The sequence below is a fragment of the Mus caroli genome, unplaced genomic scaffold (assembly GCF_978045245.1).
Source record: "Mus caroli unplaced genomic scaffold, Mus_caroli_1 scaffold_1, whole genome shotgun sequence".
NCBI classification, from domain to species: Eukaryota; Metazoa; Chordata; class Mammalia; order Rodentia; family Muridae; genus Mus; species Mus caroli.
In genome coordinates, this window is record NW_028227256.1 from 39,849,723 (window position 1) to 39,870,157 (window position 20,435).

A 20,435-nucleotide genomic window follows, 5' to 3' on the forward strand; every position below is an offset into this window, starting at 1 on the left:
GTCCCCACTTGTCAGGTACATTTATTTCTTAGGGAAAAAAGAAAACCTTCTTTTCGCTTTTTGTTGACCTTGGGCAAATGAGCTTCGTGCCCTGGCAGAAATGAAATGAATGACAAATGTTGAGTGTGTCTTTGCTGAGTAATGGGGCTGTGCTCCGGCTTCCACGGAGCCTCCCGCGCACAGCCCGCGGCTGCCCGAGGACCCCTGCTGCTCATTTAAATAGGTATGTCAAATCTGCCTCCAAACGCCGCTGGTTTGATCTGTGGTAATATTTGTGAAGGTTCCATATGGACTTGAGCCCCCTGCAGTGCTAAGAAATAATGTACAACGCTTCATGGTGCAGACGCAAATTTCCCCTGAAAAGGGATGCAGTGCCGCGTTTTAGCTGTCGGAGGGGATGATGGAGCTGACGCGCTAGGCCTGTCAACTTGTTACACGGATGGGTTGCACGCAGTGAAGCTGTGGAAAATCTGTGCCTTTTAACTTTTCTACTTAATCACGGTTGTAGCATTGCCTTTAGACTGTATGCTACATTAATTCTCTTCCTGCCTTCTGCCTTCATCCCAAGTTTCACGGGAAAAAGTAAAGTGTGCAGGTCTTACAGAGGAGCCTTATCAAACAGCTGTCATCTGACAAGCCATTTGCATTTGTTTTGGCTGAAACAGAGCAACCCAAGGGCAAGATCTTTTGTTGCATTCCATCATAATGAAGAAATTACACATTGTGTAAGAGGCCTGGCTTTATTTTTAGTTTGCCTGTGTGCTTTAAAAGGTATTGCTCCAGAAACTGATGGGATAGAATTTTTCTGTCCTCTGACTGAAATGTCAAATTATATTTGACTAATAAATGCTCTTCCCCTGGGTTGGGCTGAGTTTTGTTGCACATCGGAGAGTTCTTTGGGCTTTTAAATTTCCCTAACTCAGGAAACTCTGTTTGCCAGTCACATCAGCGTCACTTATGGCAAATGCCATTAATTAGAGCCACACTCACAGCCATATCATCTCATAGAGCACACACATCACTGGCTTCTGAGGTGCTTGTACTTGGAAATCCTCTAAGTGTTCACTGCTCAGCCTGCAGAGGCTCTTTCATGCTGAAGTGAGCAGTGCACTTAAAGTCCAACAGAAGCAGGCCAGCTGGGAGCCTTTCTCTCCTTTGTTCCGCCCTAACAGCCTGCAGCGGGGTTGCCTTCCCTCTGCCCCCGGCAGCCAGCGCAGGAAGCAGCCCCTGGAGAATGACAGGCTGAAAGCCTTAGGAATGAAGGAAGCTTTGTTGCTACCATTTGCTTTTGCAGATACAATTTTCTCTCAGGGTGACAGGGGGAAAGACACTCAGCCAAACAGCCTTTCCCACGTCTGAGCCGCTGTAACTGTGTGAGGCAAGACAGTCCGTGGTCAGGCTTGTTGATAAGGAAAGTGATCTCAAGCCTGTGTGCAGCTGTGTGAGGAGACCTTTCTCAGCTCTGTGAACCTTTCTTACTGTTACAGTCGTGCTGAGTCTTTTTAGTATGGTTGGCTGTTTGCATAGTAAGTATATGTACCTCATTACAACTAGTCTAAGATAGCTCTGATGCACACTGCAGTTAAGAACAGCATATAAACTAGGCATGGTGATGCATGTCTTTAATACCAGCTCTCAGAAGGCAGAGGCAGGCAGATCTTTGAGACTGAAGCCATCCTGGTCCTCAGAGTAAGTTCTGGATTAGCCAGGACTGCATCAAAGACCCTGCCTTTAAAAATAAAAGGCAAAACCAGTATATAGCTAGGCAGGACCCATGTAAGCTCAGCATTTGCAGGGCAGGTGCAAGAGGATGGCTGCAAATTCAAGACCAGCCTGGTCTACACAGGGAATTCCAGGCCAGCAAAGAAAGTTAGCAAGACCCTGTCTCAAAGTTTAAAAAAAGGGGGTGGAGTGTGGTATATAATGCTTTAGTGAATACTGTTTCCTGTTCCTGTACAGCTAGCTCATCGATTTTTGGGACATAATGAGATTTGTGAGGAAGAATGACCATGATAGAAACATGTATCCTATTTGTCCCTATGAGGAAATGAAGCGTACTGGGGGGCAAGTATGGAATGAAGGCACCCTTGGATCTGTGGGGTGCTCCTACTCCACGTCACATGTCACACGCTAAGGGCTCATTTGGAGGTCTGTTGCATACCCAACGTTGCTGTGGACATAACAACTCCTGTGTCTTCAGGATCCTGGGAAAATCAGTAAAAACACTGTTAGCAAGATGTACATTTATAATGAAAACCTGTAAAAAAATCTTGACACAAGTTCTTAAACAATTAAAAGTGGTTTTAAGAAATAAGAGACTTCCTGGGTTTTGTAGAATGGCTCTGAAGAGCTGAAAGGGAGTAGGTGCTTGACAGCTGTCTCCACCTGACCTGCCTTCTTTATTGAAACTTTATGGTTACATTCCCTCAGGAGCCATGTAAGCAGGAAGACATGCATACTTCTCAGGCATGAGAAGCTGCAGCCTAGGTTTCAAGAACAGAAGATGGGAAAGAGCAGGAACAGAAATTTCCTGGAAATGCTGAGCAAAGGACAAAGAAGGATCCCAAGAGTGATAGATGTGTGTTTGGAAAAGAAAGTGGCTGTGGCTCTGACAGATGAGGCTCTGGAGCCCATCCCTAGCACTGTGAAGTGAAATTGCTATAGAGCAGATATGCAAACAGTGGCTGGTCTAGAGAGACCTTTATATATGACTCGGTGAGATGGACAGAGGGCAGGGCCAGGAGTAAAGGCTGGTATAGCCTTGGCCTTAGCCCGGCTTTCCCAGAGCAGCCAGGTGGGAGGTTTGGTAGACTGACTATTCATGTAATTCACTTACTACAAGTGAGTTGAAAATTAATTGTATTAGTTTTTTTTTTTTTTCCTTTCTTAACTTGCAATGTTAAAAAAATTACCTATGATAACAAGATGTTTCACTGGCACAGTTTTGGGACTTTTAGTCAATGGTAAGCTATCTGCTATTCAAGGCTGTTCATCTTACAGTAGAGAAGTGGAAAAGGAGAGCAGGGGCCATGGTTGCTTTCAGTCACTGGAGAATGACCAGAAGGTGTTTTATGGGCCCTAGCTCCTCCCAGTAGCACCACCCTGGAGACAAAGCGTCCATACCCGGGGCCCTGGGTTGAGCAGGACAACAGTATCCAGACTGTAACAAGCCATTTACATCTTACTCTAGGAGGTGGTTATCTGACTCTGACCTGGGGACCCCTTTGTCTAATTTAATTACTAAGACATGGGTAGATGGTAGGACCCTGATATAGCTGTCTCTAGTGAGACTATGCCAGGGCCTAGCAAACACAGGAGTGGATGCTCACAGTCAGCTATTGGATGTATCACAGGGCCCCCAATGGAGAAGCTAGAGAAAGTACCCAAGGAGCTAAAGGGATCCGAAACCCTATTGTTGGAACAACATGATGTACTAACCAGTACCCCGGAGCTCTTGTCTCTAGCTGCATATGTATCGAAAGATGGCCTAGTCGGCCATCAATGGAAAGAGAGGCCCATTGGACTTGCAAACTTTATATGCCCCAATATAGGGGAATGCCAGGGCCAAAAGAATGGGAATGGGTGGGTAGGGAAGTGGGGGGAGGGTATGGGGGACTTTTGGGATAGCATTGGAAATGTAAATGAGGAAAATACCTAATAAAAAAATTAAAAAAAAAAAAAAAAGACATGGGTGGAGTGCACCACATTACCTGGAAGGCTCTTCAAGAAAGGGGACTTGAGACTTAGTGAGTCCAGCTTAGAAGTGCTGCATGTTGTGCAGTGGGATCTCTCATTATTGCTTAAGAGGTGTGGCCTACAGTTCTTGTACCCAGAAGAACACTTTGATATGTCCCATGAAACCCATGCTGGGACAGACAGACAATGTGAGTTTTTACATACATAAAGCTCGTTTGCCTTGTAAAAGAAGTTACTGGCATTTCAGAGATTCTGCAAGTTTTTTTTTTCTGACAACTTAAGTAACCCCAGTTCTTGTGCCTAAGGACCACAGCCCCTTGGGAGAGGGCTGCCTGCTTAGGCCACTGTAGACTGCCAGCCAGGGTCCTGGGATGAAGTGTCACAGCATCTGTGCTTGGCTTAAATGTTTCTAAATGTTCCTGTAATCCCGTGAATATTTAAACCTCTTGAATGTAATGTTTCTGTCTTTAAAAATGCAGTTAAAATAACTGTTATTGAGTAATTGTTTAACGACTGTGTGGAGTGCTTGTTTTTAAAAAGTCATGTACTGGGCTGGAGAGATGGCTCAGTGGTTAAGTACTGGCTGCTCTTCCAGAGGACCTAGGTTCAGTTTCCACCAGCCACACTGTGGATCACAGCTGTATATAGTTGGAGTTCTAGGGCATCTGACACTCTCATACGTCTAGACTTAAACACAGGCAAAACACCAGTGCACATGAAATAAAAATAAATAAATATTAAAAAGTGTGCACAAACACATATATATGCCTATTTAAGACTTCTTGGCATCAGGAATTAATTCAATCATTAATTCAGCAGTCTAGAGGTATTTTCATTTTCTTCATATATGAATAATTACTATTTTATATCTCATATATTCAAAGTGTATGGTTAGGAAAATAATGTTTTAAAAATAGGATTTAACTTGCTACCTCTGTTAATTCAATGAGATTACTTTTGTACACTTATTTATAATATGTGACTTTAATTCAAGCTGTAGGAATCTATGGGATGGGAGTCCTAAGCACACCAATGTCCTCACTGCTATCCCAGAGTGGTTCCTATGGCCTGGAGCAAAGACTTTTGCCATTTTTTGTTGAATGGCCTTTTTGATAGGTAAATCATTCACCAAGGGGTGGCAGGGGTCTGTAACAGAAGCATGTCACTTGCAACCTGCAGTACATCAAAACCTTTCTGAATTACATTGGTGCTTATTTCTATGGCTTTGTTTGATTCTCTGTGATTCTTCTAACAGATTGCAAACTGTTAGTGATCGCACGGTCTAAACTGGAGATTACCATTAATAACTACTTGGTATACCAAATGCGATTGACTTCTCCTGTGCTGCCCTCCAATGCAGTGTTATTTGTTTACTCGTCCTAAAATTGGAATTTCCACATGATTAGTATAACCCAAACAAATTGTGAAGGATACTGAGATTCATACTGCTAAGTCTCCGGCAAGGGCTGTTAGTTTAAGGATTTCTTTTTCAACCTGAGCATCTGGTATTTTCAAATTAAGGCACCTTCTAAATTTGACTCATACATTATGGAAATCTGATGGCACAAGGGGTGGATAGGCTTGCTTTGATTTTATGAAATATTAATCATAGCTGTGATTAATGATTCAGCATTTCACATCTGGGTTATTCCTGTCATATTTGAAATTACACTATTAAGTACAGTATATAAGCTTAGAGTAGGTGGGGTCATTCTAATTCTCTAGTGCCCCTAAAAAAATCAAGTGGACATGTAATAATGTACCAAAAGCTACCAGTGATAATCTGTGATGTTGACAGTTCCTGGCATATTTTATGCCCTCCACGATTTTCTATGTAAATCGTAACATATCTCTCCCGGGAATTGAAGCTATAGAATTTACTTCCCAGAGAACTGATGCTTTTAGCTGAACTGCATACAAGGCAGACTCTTGAGAGTCGTTTCTTACACTAACAGAGAGAATGCGTGGAAGTGAATGCCAGCACGGTGCTTTTACTAACTTGACTCTCGACAGCATCATTGGCCACTGCTATAGGCAGGCACTGTGCTAAGTTCTTTGTGTGGATTTCCTTATTGAAGAGTGTTTGCAGCTGATAGTGTAGATCAGCATAGAGGCGCCTGCATGCTCCAGGCTCTGGATTCATGTCCCAGAACCTCCTGCTCGAGAAACCCAGGGAGCAGCAAGTTGCTGGGCTTCACCAGTTCAGACATTTGTCATCAGTAAGTAGAACCCACTGTGCTTGACATTTGATGTACACTTCGCCATGCTCCCTTTGACATCTCTTTACTTAAATTATGTGGGAGTGATTATGGATATGAGCAACACCAGAAGGAAACAGTGTAGTGAAAGAATATTCGTAGAAAAATAGAGACTTGAAGTGCAACTTGGGTGGAGTCTCGGAGTGAAGGCACTTGCTGAGTTCACTCCTGGAACCCATGTGGAAGCAGAAAGGGAGAGCTGACTCTCCAGAGGCATCCCTTGGCCTCCACACATGCACCCACATACAGACAGTACACATGCTTACACAATAATAAGTAGAAATTAGAAAAAGATTTTAAGTGAAAACTGCAGGAAAGCCATTGGAAAATGGTTAATTTACCAGTCTGAACTTGAAACTCATCTATGAGGAAGGTCTTACTGTTACAGTAGTTGCTTGGTAACTCTAGAAAATTAAACCCTTTCAAAGAGAAGAAGGTGTGTTCTGACCATGCTAGTGTTCTCTGCCTGCATTTGAAGCCATGCCTCCAGCACTGCAGCCTCAAGTCCAGGGGCTAGTTGACTGGTTCTTTCCCTGGGGCAGAGCTCAGGCACGTGGACATGCTGTGTGTCCACTCGGTACAGGTGAGGAAGAGCTTACCAGTTGAGGATGTTCAGAAGGATTGATGAATGGCTCTTTAGAAACCAGTGTGCCGAGAATGTTTGCTCTTGCTTACCCTAATGCAGTGGCTCTCAGTGGTTCTCCACCTTCCTAATGCCACAAGCCTCTCATACAGTTCCTCACATTGTGGTGACCCACTCCAACCATAAAACTAATTCATTGCTACTTTATAACTGATTTTGCTACTCTTCTGAATTGTAATGTAAATATCTGTGTTTTCCAATGGTCTATGAAGGGTTCTTCCCTGGGGTCTCAACCCACAAGTTGAGAATTACTGCCTTAATGTGTTGTGTTAGCTGCTGAGAAGAGCATTTGTTTAGCATGATAAAATCTAAGTTTAGTCCCTAGCACTACACATACCAGATACAAGTACCCTAACCACAGTCAAAGAGTCTCTTAAAATCTTACATTCTAAGATTAAGTGTTAGGTAGTCGCTGTGCTATAGATGGCTCTCAGTGTAAAGAGTATATTGTTTAATAAATTAGAATTTTTAAAAAATGAAAATCTGTATTTTATTTATGAAACTGTAAGGAAAAGACATAGTTTTCAGGAATTGTGTTGTTTTAGCCATACTCAGTGGTGTGAAATGTAAAAGTTGTTGTAGACATTTTAAAGTCAGTTAAATGTTATAAATTTTCATTGAAATTACGCCCCTTGGTTCAGATGAGAACTATTTACTCTGAAGCTAGAGTGAGAAGGGAGCCCTAGAGTAAGGGGTGCTTGGAAGAACGATAAACCATGTCATCAGGCGCACTGTCCACCTCGCTCACTATCTGGGCACTGTTTCCCGTAGGACGTGTATGGAAAGGTCATGCAGCTGGAAAAGCACAGAGGGCCACTGTCAGCAAGCGCTGAGTCCAGGTAAGCTCTTGTCCTCCACTGCTTGCTGGAGGCCTCAGGTTTGCACACTATTTCAGCACTAAAGTTAGGTTTCTAAGTAGGTGATTCTTCCTTAGGGGAAAGCATTCTGGACTTACTCTTATGGATTACGTGGTATTTAATCATTCTTTTGGATTATGATATACTTAGCGTTTTCTGTATAGGTGATCGATCAGTCAGCTCCATGACCCTGTGCATGCATCCAGCTTATGACAGACCGACTCATAGATTTATATTTGTTCTTATACAGACGACACCTTAGTCAACTTGTCCAGCTTGTGGCTGTGGCTATGATTTTTTTTTTTAATTGGGACTTTATTACTACCTCAGCCAGTTGATAAGAAAATACTGTCTTCTGTATGCCTTCTGCGTAAATTGTACAGGCACACTTTTAAGCTTTAAAGAATCTGGTAGCTTTTAACTGAAGTTCATAATAACACATTTAGCGCTTACAGCAAAATGTTTACTCAGGTAGACTGAAAGAATGGAGCGTTTCTCCAAAATGGTATATGTAGGAGTACTCCTGACTAGCTTGAAAACTTGACTCCACATCATGAATTGCTACTGTGTGTAGGATCTTTTGTGATATAACTCTAATTGCATGCTTAATTAAAAATATATGTGATATTTTAACAGAGACCTGATTGGCAGCAGATGGCTGATTAAGGAGGAACTAGAAGAAATGTTAGTGGAAAAACTGTCAGATGAAGATGTGAGTAATTAATCTTTTTAATTTAAGGGGACCTGTGTCATGAGAATGCAGACAATTGCTGTTAAGACCCTGAGAGGGATGCTCCTCAGAGCATCCCAGGTGTGCCCCAGACACTTACCCTTGTTCTCACACAGCCCTTGTTGATTTCTGCAGTCAGAGGAGTGACACAGCTCATCTCCAGATCCTCCTCCTCCTTTTGTAAGTGCCCTCGTGTCTCCTGCCAGTTGTTTTAGGGAGTGAAGCAGATGTTGGTTTTTGTTCTCTTCAGTAAGGCCAGTGGTTAATTGTTTAAGCTAATGATGAATGCAAGGAGCCATCAGGTAGAAAAGGATTCAGCGCATGGTTACCTTCATGCATCTGTGTCTTTCTGGCTTACCTCATTCACATGCAGGTCTGTGAGGGCCATGGTTTGTGTCTTGGGACCTGCACATCCACTGTTTCAGACACTAAGAACGATGGCTCTGAGCTGCATTTTCTTAAACTTCACCTCAGACCTCACATAGAATCCTTGGAGAGCCATCCAGGAATCCCAGGTGAATCTGTGCCCTGTAAAGTTCAGGAGCCCATTTTAGGTCTTGATTGTACTTACTGTGTTGAGTGTCCTGATAGCTCTCTGCATCATCCAAGGAAGTTGGATGAATTAACCTGCTGTAGAAGTAGCCACACCTACAGTAGCTAGTCCCTTGCCACTATAAGGTTTTAAGTTGTGTCCATTGCTAGTTCTCATTTAATACTGGAGAAGTTGGTTGCTTGGAAAAGTTGCAGTTTGCTTAGATGATGTGTCAGGAATTTGGTTGGTGGCAGATCTGGAAGTGATTGCTAGGATCTTAACCACTGAGTCCTGCTGTGCTGCAATTGAACTGGAAAGATCTCTTGTTTCTTTAGTAAATGCGTTATTTCATTTTCTTTCTATTTTCCAGCTGCCACTTTGATTTTTGTAAAATCTGTGGATTTTTTTTTGTCTGTTTTTTCCATTTAGAAACGGTCTAAGGAGTTTACTAACAGCATATAGCTATAAAAACCAAAACACAGAACAGGTAATAATCCTCTATACATTGAGAGTGACTGGTATTAACAGAAGTCCTGGAACTTGTGCCTATGATAAAGCCGAAGGCAGTAGGAGCAGATTCTGGCTTCCTAAACCATAGGCTAGTTCATGACCACAGCCGTATCCTACAGAGACCCGTTGATGTCTTTTTAAAGGGTCAGAGAAGAAATGGTGAGAGTGCCTGAGTACAGGGATACAGCTGGGGAGGAAGAGGAAACGGGCTAGCAGTGTGGCCATGGGTACCGAGCCAGCATTGTCACAGGTGTGTAGGTTCTCTGTCCTGACTTAGAATCCGCATGTCTTCCCTCTTATTATTGTTTCCCAGGAAGATGTATGTATTTGAACAGTTGTTTTAATACTGCTTAGACTGTTGAGAGTCTCAAATATTTCGAATTAATCATTAATGGTTTTTCAATGGAAAGGCAAGTGTGGCAAAGTTGGGTATGACTTTTAGGGTTGGCAAGGAACAAATAAGTCATCAAAAACTGGGCTCCCCAATCCATCTTAACTAAGGCTCTTAAGTGTAGTTGTTTCCTTCTCCACAGACACTCTAGAGTGATTATTCTGGCTTCTAATTTTAAGGGGTTAATACCAAGTTGTTTACTTTCTAATCACATGTTCAAGAACTATTAAAAAAAATGCACAGAGTAGCAAGGATAATTTATTTCAAGAGGTTGCCCTTTAAGTCAAGTATCTCTTGAATTTTTAAATAGCTTGATTGTTCGGTTTTAAAGGAAATCATAAACATTAAAGTAACACAGCTTGAACAGCCAAAAATATATTTGCCAAATGTATTATGAAATATAACTTAAGGGGAACATTTTCTCAAAATCAGACTCTTCTGCTATTTATAACTGACTAGAAATTATTTCTAATGTTCCTTTTGATGCAGTTCTATTGACAGACTGGAAGTTATACTTTTGGAGATCATCTAAATATTTTTAAAATAAATTTAAATATCAATTTCATGATCATAATGCAGAGAAATTGATTTTTTTGAGTGATAAATCCCTTTGTTTTTTTGAGAGGAAAGCTTGAGTACGAACGATGCACGAGAAAGTGATGCATCTGCTGCTGTTTGAAAAGCAGCATGAAGATGCACAAGTGTCATCCTGTCAGAATTCATCAAGAAAAGCAGCATTGGAAAGATCAAGTATATATAAATAGCAAAACTTTAGCAAATGCAATTACACTTGCTTCTCTTAATGAAGTCTATTGTCTGCAGTATGCACAGTTCATCCGACTGCTGGAGAAGCTATTGACATTGCCGTGCGGGCCTGCCGAAGAAGAATTTGTGCAGAGGTTCCGCAGAAGTATAACTATTCAATCAAAAAAGCAGCTGATTGAACCCGTGCAGTATGACGAGCAGGGCATGGCCTTCAGCACCAGCGAAGGTAACCACATCCCACAGAGAGACCATGTCTGTCATCAGGACTCAGACAAGGATGGTGCTTGGGCAGCTGCTCTCCAGAACACGCTGGCTTTGCTGGCTCTGCTACTGCTCTGTTAGGTTTCCTAATTTTAAGACTCTATTGGAGGTTTTTTGTTTTTGTTTTTTAAATTGACCTCCAGTGTTGCAAGAGAAAGTGTGGATGGATCCACAGCGGTGCAATCGTTAAACTATTTCACCTTTTCCTCTGGTAGAGTCAACAACCTGTTAGCAATAAGGGATTGTTCTCAAAACTACAGTGCGCAGTGACTCTGCAGTTCAGATGTAAAAATGAGACATAAAAACTTGAGGCCTCAACTTGAATTTTCCTGGACTATGAGTGAAGGCATTAGATATGACCTCTCTTTTGAAAATTGACCTGTTACATGTATTTACAAGTTACCTTTGAGTGTCCCTTCCCTAGGGTTCCTTTCACTTCTTCCGATTGCATTTCACTCTAGAATTCACATATTTTTAGAAATCTGTCTTGATTCACTTTTATTAAGTATAATAAAAGGACTGTGAGTCAGTGGCTGGCTCTGTAGCATGACAAATGAGTGGGAATGACTGGGCTTCTGAAACAAACTTAAAATCGTGGGTGTTTCTGAGATGGAATTGCAGAGCATAATTCCCCCACAGTCGGTCGGCCTCATGACTCAGGTGTAATTTTTGACTGTAGTAGTCGTGGAAGTTTCCTCTTTGCAGGCTTGTGCAGTCAGCGGGAAGTGTGATCTTACTGTGACCTTGGGAAGCTCGGTCCTGAACTCACTGGCGGGCTTTCCCATCCCTGCAGGCCGGAGGAAGAGCGCCACGGCACAGGCGGTCGTTTATGAGCACGGAAGCGGGAAGATCCATGTGAACGGAGTTGATTATCTAATTTACTTTCCCATCACACAGGACAGGTGAGGTTTGGATTCCTGCTTTTAAGGAAAGCATGCATTATAATCCATCATCATCATTAAAAAGACCCACGGTTTTCTGAGCGTTTACCTGAAGGATTATTTCTCTTCACTAATAAGCTAGCTAAGTAGAAACTATTGCTATTTTTCTAGGTAGTTTTTCAGATTTTTAGAGAAACCTCCCCTAGAAGGCCTGTGAGTTGACTCATTCTGTCAGCTCCTCCTGCAGTGTGAGTGTTGTGAGATGTGTCTCACGTTTGAAGTGCAGAGCATGCCAATGCCAGAGTGTAAGGGAAGCGCATGCCCTCCTTCTGATGGAAAGATGGTGTTCACAGAAAGCAGCTGCCCCAGAAACCAACGCTGGCAAAGCAGGGGAGAGGAGGGGAGAGCTCTGGAGCTTTGGCTCGTTTTCCAGAATTGTGAACACTAGAAAGTGTCTGCCTTTTCTCTTTCAACTTCCTCCTGCTGGAGGGAATTAATTGTACATATACGGAGGAAGCAAAGAAACCTGTCCGCTGTAAAGTCAAAACACAACTTTTGTTTTGTCCGTTCCTGGTTCTGTGTGCATTATTCCTGAAAAGGTAGGTGTTTTCCCAATCAGGCATTTCACAGCTTCTGTTCATTCGCTGTCCTCCCTTGGAGCTCTGAGTGAGTCGCCATGCAGAGCTCTTCTTGTGGATGGCAGCTTTTCCATGACTTGGCTCTGTGCAGACCAGGTGCTGCGAGATTATTTCCTACCTTCTACTCCTGTGTCCAGAGTGTGTGCTGGTGTGTAAGGCAGAGGGGCTGAGGCTCCTCTATGCCTGTGCTTGTGTAAAGAAGCAACAGTAACTGCCTCAGGAAAGTGCATTCCTTGTATTTGAATGTGTTCCCGTGTCAAGAAGGAATTTGTTCTTAACTCTGTGTGATACAAATTAAACGTACTCAGCCATTATCTCACTGGAATAGATGCAGGGAGCCTAGGAAAAGCCAGAGAGAGGCCCACAGCACAGGGAACAGCCAGGCTGGCCGGCCTCTCTGTGACTTGGTGTGCAGACATAGTTCCCTATGATTTAACCACCAGTCTTACCCATAGCTTAGTCTGCAAATTCAGTTTCACCTTAAATCTTACATCTCCCCAACTCCCTACCACCACCCCAGTTTGAGACAGGGTTTCACTGCATAGCTCTGGCTGTCCTGGAACTTGCTGTGAGACCCACCCAAGTCTGAGGCACAGAGATCCACCTGCCTCTACCTCTCAAGCTCTGTGATTGAAGGTACTTCCACTACTCCTGGCAGCAGGAACGTTTAGTTTGAATTCAACCAGCAACATTATCTGTGGCCCTTTATGGGGAAGATGTCAGTGTCTACTATTAGATGGTCATGACTACTGTTAAAGCCTGACTTAAGATAGTGTTAGGGAATAAGGGGCCCCGCTAGCCATGAGCTACCCTTTCCTTCCAGAGAAGCAGGGCTGGTAATTTTGAGTCAGCAGTGAAGAGACCTCTGTCACTGGGAGATGGCAGAAGCAGGGGTCTGTTTCTGAGCTGTGTAACTTCAGACGCAAAGCTTCGAGGCCAGAGCTGCGGCGGCTGGGGAGAGGGAGCTGTGCATGATGATCCCCGAGCTGCTCTTCTTAAAGCCACTGGACCTGTTCATTCTGTGAGGTTCTTTCTCCCAGAATTCCTTTTGTGAGGGCTGCCATTTTACAGAGGGAACGCTGATCGTGAGGATGCTGCAGCGGTGCCTCCCCGGGGTCATCAGAGTCTTTTCAGTTGCTCTTATTTACAACAAACATGGATTGCTGTATGCCTGGAATTTGGGACACAAAAAAAGTTGATAACCTTTCTGGAAAGCTGAACTCACTGATACTTACATGCGCTAACCGCGTAGTAGAAGGAACATGCGTGCATTTGAAGCAGCTACACAAAAATCAGTGTCTGTATTTGGTACTAGAGGACTTGCATTCAGAGAACATATTGAGGAAATCATTTATTTGTAAATTTTTGAAGCATGCCAGTTTGTACAACTAAAACAGTGTGGGGTTTTGCAGTGAAGGATTTCATCGGCACTCCTGAGAGAAGAAGTGCTGCGCTGTGAAGGGTTTTCCTTTGATGAACCTGCAAGTCTGTGCTGGTTTAAAACTGGTACCAGTGGCAGCAACATGACTAGTTGTTAAAAGTTTGGGGTGAGGCTTGTAGATTGTGTTTTACACTCAGTGTCCTTCCAACCTCCCGCTCTGCAGACTTTTGTCATCTGTCTCACCTTGACCATTCTGCCTCCATGACTAATGTAGCTGCAGAAATTTTATTCTGCAGGTCAGTTTTGTTTTTCTGAGTTTTGGTCTGGTGATTGATTATATAAGCATGTATTTGGGAATCTGAAAACCTTGAGTATTGAGACAGATAAATGCTTATGGTCTCAAACAAATGGTTGGTCAAAAGCCTCTTTTGTAGCTTCACTTCTGTTGCAAACTCTCTTCCTGCCAGGTGATGTGGGGACTTCCTCAGTGCATGCATCAGACAACCCCACTCTGCCCTGCAGGGTCAGACTGTGGTTATCAGTCTCTGGCTCCCTTGGTTTCCATGATATGGCTATTGCTTACAATAGTATGGCTAGTTTTGTCTGATTGCCTTATGTATTCTTTCATAAAAAGCAGACAAAAAGGCTTATGTCTGTTGTAGAATTGGCCAGTCCTCGGATGCACCGTTACAGATACAGCTTGCTGTGGCCTTGAAGTGTTTCTGTGGCTCCACTCACAGGGGTTATTTCCTTACCTGTTTGGTGTGAAAAGTTGCATTTGCATCTCCAACTGTACTCAGCTCAGAGCGAACGGTAAAATCAACTTCCTTTGGGAGTCTAGAAGCTGCAGTGGCAGACAAGGCAAGTGATGTGATATAAATGGATTTCCTGAAGTAAAAGTTCAGGAGATACTGGAGCTCAGGGATAGAGTGCTTACCCAGCACCCACAAGGCCTTGAGTAAGTAAATAAATTAATTAAAATTAAAATTAACAAAATCCAACTCCTATAGAGATGGCAGTGAGCATCATACTGATGTAATGGTGTGAGCAGGTGCTTGTTCTCCTGGGTGAGAGGGGCTCAGGACCATGCTTGTGCATGCTGCTCTTTGGTGTCTACCTGTGGTTTGCTCCTTGGTCCTGAAGGGCCTGACTGTACATGCATCTTAGAGAGCTACAGTAGGGATTTGTGATTTGGGTAGAAGGAAGGTAGTTATCTTCACTGTGATTTTAGAAACTTTAAACACCGCGTTACACAGCTGAGCACCCTCCATCCTGCAGAAGTGAATACACCCCGTTTAGGAAATCCAAACGGCATCTGAGTTTTGCTTGAGAAGGCCTGTTAATGTATACCTGATCACTGAATTCAAAGGCTGGGTTCAGTGGGCTAATGGTGCCCCTTGGCTGTAAGGCTTCATTGCATGGTGATTTTCACAACTTGCAAGGTTCTCGTGAGAGTATCAGTAAACAGTAACAGTTGATGTACTGCTCTACTCTGCCCATGCCACCACCACACCAAAAAGAAAAAAAAAATCTTTGAGCTGTACATAAGCCAAGCATTCTAAACCCCAGGAGGAGCCATGTTTCTGTGAATGGTGTAACTGCGGCTGGCACCATTTGGTTTTTGTAACTATTCACAAAGTCACATCTTCATAGGAGGCTTAACTCATGTGTTGTGATGTGCCCTAGAGAACAGTTGATGTTCCCTTTCCACTTCCTGGACCGGCTGGAGAGACACGATGTGACCTGCACCGTCTCCGGGGGAGGGAGGTCAGCGCAGGCAGGAGCCATACGCTTGGCGATGGCCAGAGCTTTGTGCAGCTTCGTCACGGAGGATGAGGTCGAGTGGATGAGACAAGGTGGGTTTGTGTGTGTGTGGTGGTGGTGGTGGGGGGGTGTTGTTAATGCTGCCTCACACTGGTGTGGATCTCAGGACACCTCTAGTTCCCTCCATTCTCCAGAACCACAACTCTGATTTGCAGGCTAGATTTCTACAACGTAAACCGAGACTAGGACAGGAAATGGTTCTCCCTCCCAGCCATTGACATTTGTCTCTGCTGAAATATGCAGCCCAAGGCCTGCAGGAATTACTTTGGCCTTAAAGCATAATCTTTTGTTCAGCAGACCCAGCATATAACTCAACTATATTTGAAACAAATTGGATTATTTTACTTTATCATAAGAGTCAGTGATAATTTTTTAGTTAATGATAGATTAACGGTTTCCTAACATTAGGGCTTTTCTCTTTTATTTTTGTGATATTACAATTTTATTTGCTTTTCTTTTTCATTCCACTTTGTGACCCTGTCTCCTGGGTAGTGAATGAAGAAGACTGCATGGGAGGGTAAAGAGTGTACCTGATCCTGCTGGATATTACATAACACGCAGAGGCCATTCAAGCTGAAGGCGGCCTTTGCTTCATCCACAGGAAGAAAGCTCTGTATGTGCAGCAGATGCAGCAGGCTTTGGAAGCCACGTAGTGCTTCCAGCTTCCCTCACTTCCACCCATAGAAGGTGGTCTCCCGACTCTGCCTGTGAAGCAGCCACTGGGATCATAGAAGTAGAGCTTGTGGCTTAAGCTACTTAATTATTTTTTTAATTCTCTTAGAATGTTGCTCACATAAATAATTTGACATTTAATGGAATTCACTAACTTGTGAAAATCTGTAGTGAAGGGGGTTTGGATGGATTTCACTTAACCCTTGTGCTCTTTGGAGCGGTGTGCATATGGCTTTGGATATAATGTAGAACACCTCTATTCCATTCATAATAGTTATTTTATTCCATAAATCCCCTACTAAATACCACCATATGCCCTGCGCCAATAACAAGATTGCTAGTGTTACAAAAGTAAGAAGGGCCAGGATCAGAAGTGCACACCATTAATCCCAGGACTAGGGAGGCAGAAGCAGGCAGATCTCTGAGTTCAAAGCCAGTCTGATCTACATGTAGAATTCCAGGTCAGCCTGAGCCACATAGTGAGACTTCAACAACAAAAGGAGAACTAAGAGCAATAGTATGTACATTATACAGCAGTTGGATTTTCCTAGTGTCTGTGATGGTGACTAACATTCCCATCGGACCATACACTGAAAGTAAAGTAACCCACGAGTTGCCTCAAACCATTCTTGCTTCTGATGATTACACAAGCTGCAGCTTCCAGCTGAAAGTGACTTTATTCTTCTAGAACAGTTTCTATCCAAAGAATAACTCTGAGGTTACTTAACTTCTTAAGTAAAACACCAAGGAATATCATTTTCACAGAAGTTCTAGGGAGATACTTCCTTCTTTCAACGACGTTCAGCAAACTCTGTTTGTATATGAACCTCAGCTGTGCTGTTGGCAGGCGTCTGTGTGCTTCCTCCCTGCCCAGGTACAGTGACATACACCTGTATCTGCAGCACATGGGAGACAAAAGCATGAGAATCAGAACTTCAGGGCCAGCCTCAAAAACAAGGAGAATGAATACATTCCAGCGTGGTGAATGATGACCGACCATAGAAAAATGGCTTCATACTAAGTTGAAGAGTATTAAAAACCAAAGAAAGACTCATAATTCTCCCAGAGTGCAGAAAAAAGACGCATAAATTGTTGCTGTCAGTTGTATCTGAAATTGGTAAAGTACCCCAGAGGAGTGAAATGACCTCTTGGGAACAGGCTGCCTCTAGGGTTTTCTTAGAGCAGTTGCTGTGGGGCTCAGGTGGCTCCCTCGTTTATCTGCTAGGCAGCCAGCATTCCTCACAGCTCACAAAGGCTTCTGTTTATGCTGCAGCTGGACTACTTACCCCTGATCCTCGAATCAGAGAACGGAAGAAGCCAGGCCAGGAGGGTGCCCGAAGAAAGTTCACCTGGAAGAAGCGCTGAGACTTTTCCCAGGAGAACGAGGAGCACCGCGTCTTTGTCATGAGCACTGCTCATGGTAGAGCACAGTCATGCACTGACCAAGGGAGGCAGCATGTACACATTGTCTTGAGTTTAAGTTATGGCATGATTTATTTTTAGTGCTATTTTGTTATATGATTGCCATTGAAAATAATAAAAAGAATGTTGGTTTCATTCGCCCTTTTTTTTTAAACTTTTTAAAAAGACAGTAGTGTAGCTCTGCATATTAGACTTGAAAGTTACAGTTATCTCATTATGCAGGGAGCTCTTATTTGAAAGGTGAAGCGGCCCACCAGAGGCGGACCCTTGCTCACTGATGCTAGGTAGTTGTCCCACACGGTAGTTCTTGCAGTGTGCTTTTGGAATTGAGAGAATTGAGAGCTAAGAGTTCAAAGATTGGAAGGATTTGGTTACAGCGGGAGCTCAGCAGAGTTGGCGAGCTCTGAGCTTCCAGCGTTGGGTGGCTGGTGAGGCTACAGCCAGTGAGGGGCCCAGTTCAGCTTTTAATTTCTGGACAGAAGAGGGAAGAGGCTAGGCCCATTTTGGATTAGTTTGGAGTTTGGGTTTTATAAATTTTTAATCATATATTTAAGGTATACAATAAAGTATTTTGGTGTACATAATTAAAGGTTTAATGCAATCAAGAGAAATATCACGTCCGTCATCTCTCGTGGCTCCCTCTGCGTGTGGGATGAGAAGCAGACTCCTAACCTTCGTGCTGTGCATAAGCTATGTTCACTCACTCTTCCTATGGTGCTGAGACTTCTTACCCTTGACCAGGGCTTCTCATTTGTCCTACCACACCAACCTCCAAATGCAGTAACCTCTGTTTCTCACAGCGCACCTTTATAGACTCCACAGCTAAGTAAAATTGTGTGCAGCATCTTTCTGTGTCTTCCTGTTAAACTTATAATGTCCTCCAGGTTCATCCAAGTCAATTGGAGAAGATATTTTTTTAAAGTCTGAATTTATATATATATATAAATAGCCCTTAGCACAAACCTTTAAGCCCTCTGACTGGAATATAGACATACCCTCAGTATATACCTTTAATCCCAAACAGTGATGATAATGTTATTTTGGAGAAGTAAGAACCCATTTTTGAAAGTGATGTTGAATTGAGACAAAGTGACAAATCAGAGAGAGATTGGACAGAATAGGATATGCCGAACCCTCAGGAGAAAAGTCTCCTCTTGGGAAGGAACCTAAGGAACAGTGCAGAGAGAGAGAGTTATACCAGGAAAGTGTTACACAGACAGGTTGAAGAGAGAACAAGCTAACAGATAAAGACAGCAGGAGCCAGCGAATGAGGAGTTGGAAGATTAGAGCAGATTGCTTGAATTAGCTTGAGGCCGAGCACAGTAATTCAGTCGGGAGGCTGGGAGAAGCCAGATTGAATCAGTCAGCGTGGAGAGGAGTGTGAGCCAGAACAGCTGAGTAGACCGACCAGCCAGCCAGATCCCAGTAAGAACAAGAAAGGGATGAGCTTGTTCAGCAGCAAGGCTCAGGCTGAAACATTCTAGGTCTAGATAAGACTGCAGAGGCTGGGAGCTTCCAGGACGGCCTAAGCCTCCCAGATGACAGTTACTTCCAGAATAAAAGTGACTTACGTATTTATGCTTACCTTGTGTCAACTTGATGCAACTTAGAATCACATAGGAGACAAAGCTCTTACCAGTCTACCTCATTTCCAGTGCCTCAAGCTGCCAGCCCTTCTCTGCCACAACACCTTGTATCCTCTAATCCCAACCCAAAAGAAATCCTTTCTCCTGTGAGCACATTTCCCCTCAGTATTCCACCGTAGCAATGAAGCAAGCAATCCCACATACTGATTTCTGTATTGGTCCGTTTTGGAATCCATTTCCATCCAGCAAGGTGGTCATTGAGCTTCTCCCCAGGGGAGCTTCACTGGAGCTGCCTGGAAAGCAAGGAACTGGCAACAGGGTGCCTAGGGGGAAAGTGCCTGGGCTAAGAGGGCTGCCATGCAAATGACCTCCTTCAATTGTAGCCAGAGATGGGTGGCCCCCAGGCCAGGTGTACAGACCCCGTGAGATCTGCCAGGTAGAGTGGTTGGATGGGAGCCATCCCAGAGGTGTTTGCCCAGGAGTGGGACTTTCAGTCAGAGCTGACAGTTCAGTTTGCTCTAGGGTTCCTGGCTGCCCTGGCTTAAATGAAGAAATGTTTTTATCTTCTTGCAACTTTGCAGTGGGTCTTTGAGGGGGAGGAAAAAAGCAGTTTGTGGCAGAGAACTTCAAATGAAATGATTCAGTTGCATCCCTGTATGTCTGCTTATAAATATGCCTCAGTACAGCGTTCTCGAATGTGTACATCCAACACCTCGTCAGTATTCAGCCGACACGTTGCGCACCTCTGCCCTCTCCTGCATTTATTTGCAAGTCTTTTTTTTTTTAAATCTAGATCCACATATAAACAAACAAAAACCCATGATATTTGTTTTTCTGACTCTGGCTTATTTCACTTAATCTGAAATTATGACCCGTTCTGTTTATTTTTCTACAAATGACATCATTTCATGTCTTCCTTGTGGCTGAAAAGCCTCTATTACAGCACAATGCTTAAGTTTGGCAAAAAGACCCCTTCAGTAGCGAGTACGCAATTCTCAATCTTCCTCACCAGAGAGGGGGTTTGGTGGTGAGTTTTTGGTAAATTTACTTTTTGAAAGTGAGTTTTGACGTATTTTGTACTCACCAAATCCTTCGGGAGTGAGATATCACTGCACTGAGAACAAGACAAGGGGCACTTGTGTGTCAGTGTCCAGTGCATCACGTGAAGTTGCAGTCAGTGAACTTTCCATGATTCTTACCATATAACAGACTTTCTAAGTGACATGTTGTCTGGCCTTGGTCAGCCACGTTTATTTCGCTGTAGTCTTCAGGCACGATCAGTGTGATGAGAGAGGCAACATCGTCCCTCTGAGGCATCGATCTGTAGAGAGTGAGCGGTGGTTCTGCCAGTCCTTCCGAGCACTGACTGGGCTGGCTCCTTATCTGGC

At 43.5% G+C, this 20,435-nt stretch overlaps 1 protein-coding gene across 1 annotated transcript in view; it reads left to right on the top strand.

Moving 5' to 3' along the window:
* The window catches only part of Mrps9 (mitochondrial ribosomal protein S9), a 60,520-nt gene extending 42,924 nt beyond the window's left edge, over window positions 1–17,596 (top strand). Inside the window, exons 6-11 of the mRNA XM_021161505.2 lie at window positions 7,369–7,436; window positions 8,091–8,166; window positions 10,440–10,608; window positions 11,437–11,545; window positions 15,230–15,399; window positions 17,313–17,596. Coding sequence (XP_021017164.1) covers window positions 7,369–7,436; window positions 8,091–8,166; window positions 10,440–10,608; window positions 11,437–11,545; window positions 15,230–15,399; window positions 17,313–17,404 — 684 coding nt within the window. The 3' untranslated portion in view covers window positions 17,405–17,596. The remainder of the gene's footprint in view (window positions 1–7,368; window positions 7,437–8,090; window positions 8,167–10,439; window positions 10,609–11,436; window positions 11,546–15,229; window positions 15,400–17,312) is intronic.
* The last annotated feature ends 2,839 nt before the right edge of the window (window positions 17,597–20,435 follow it).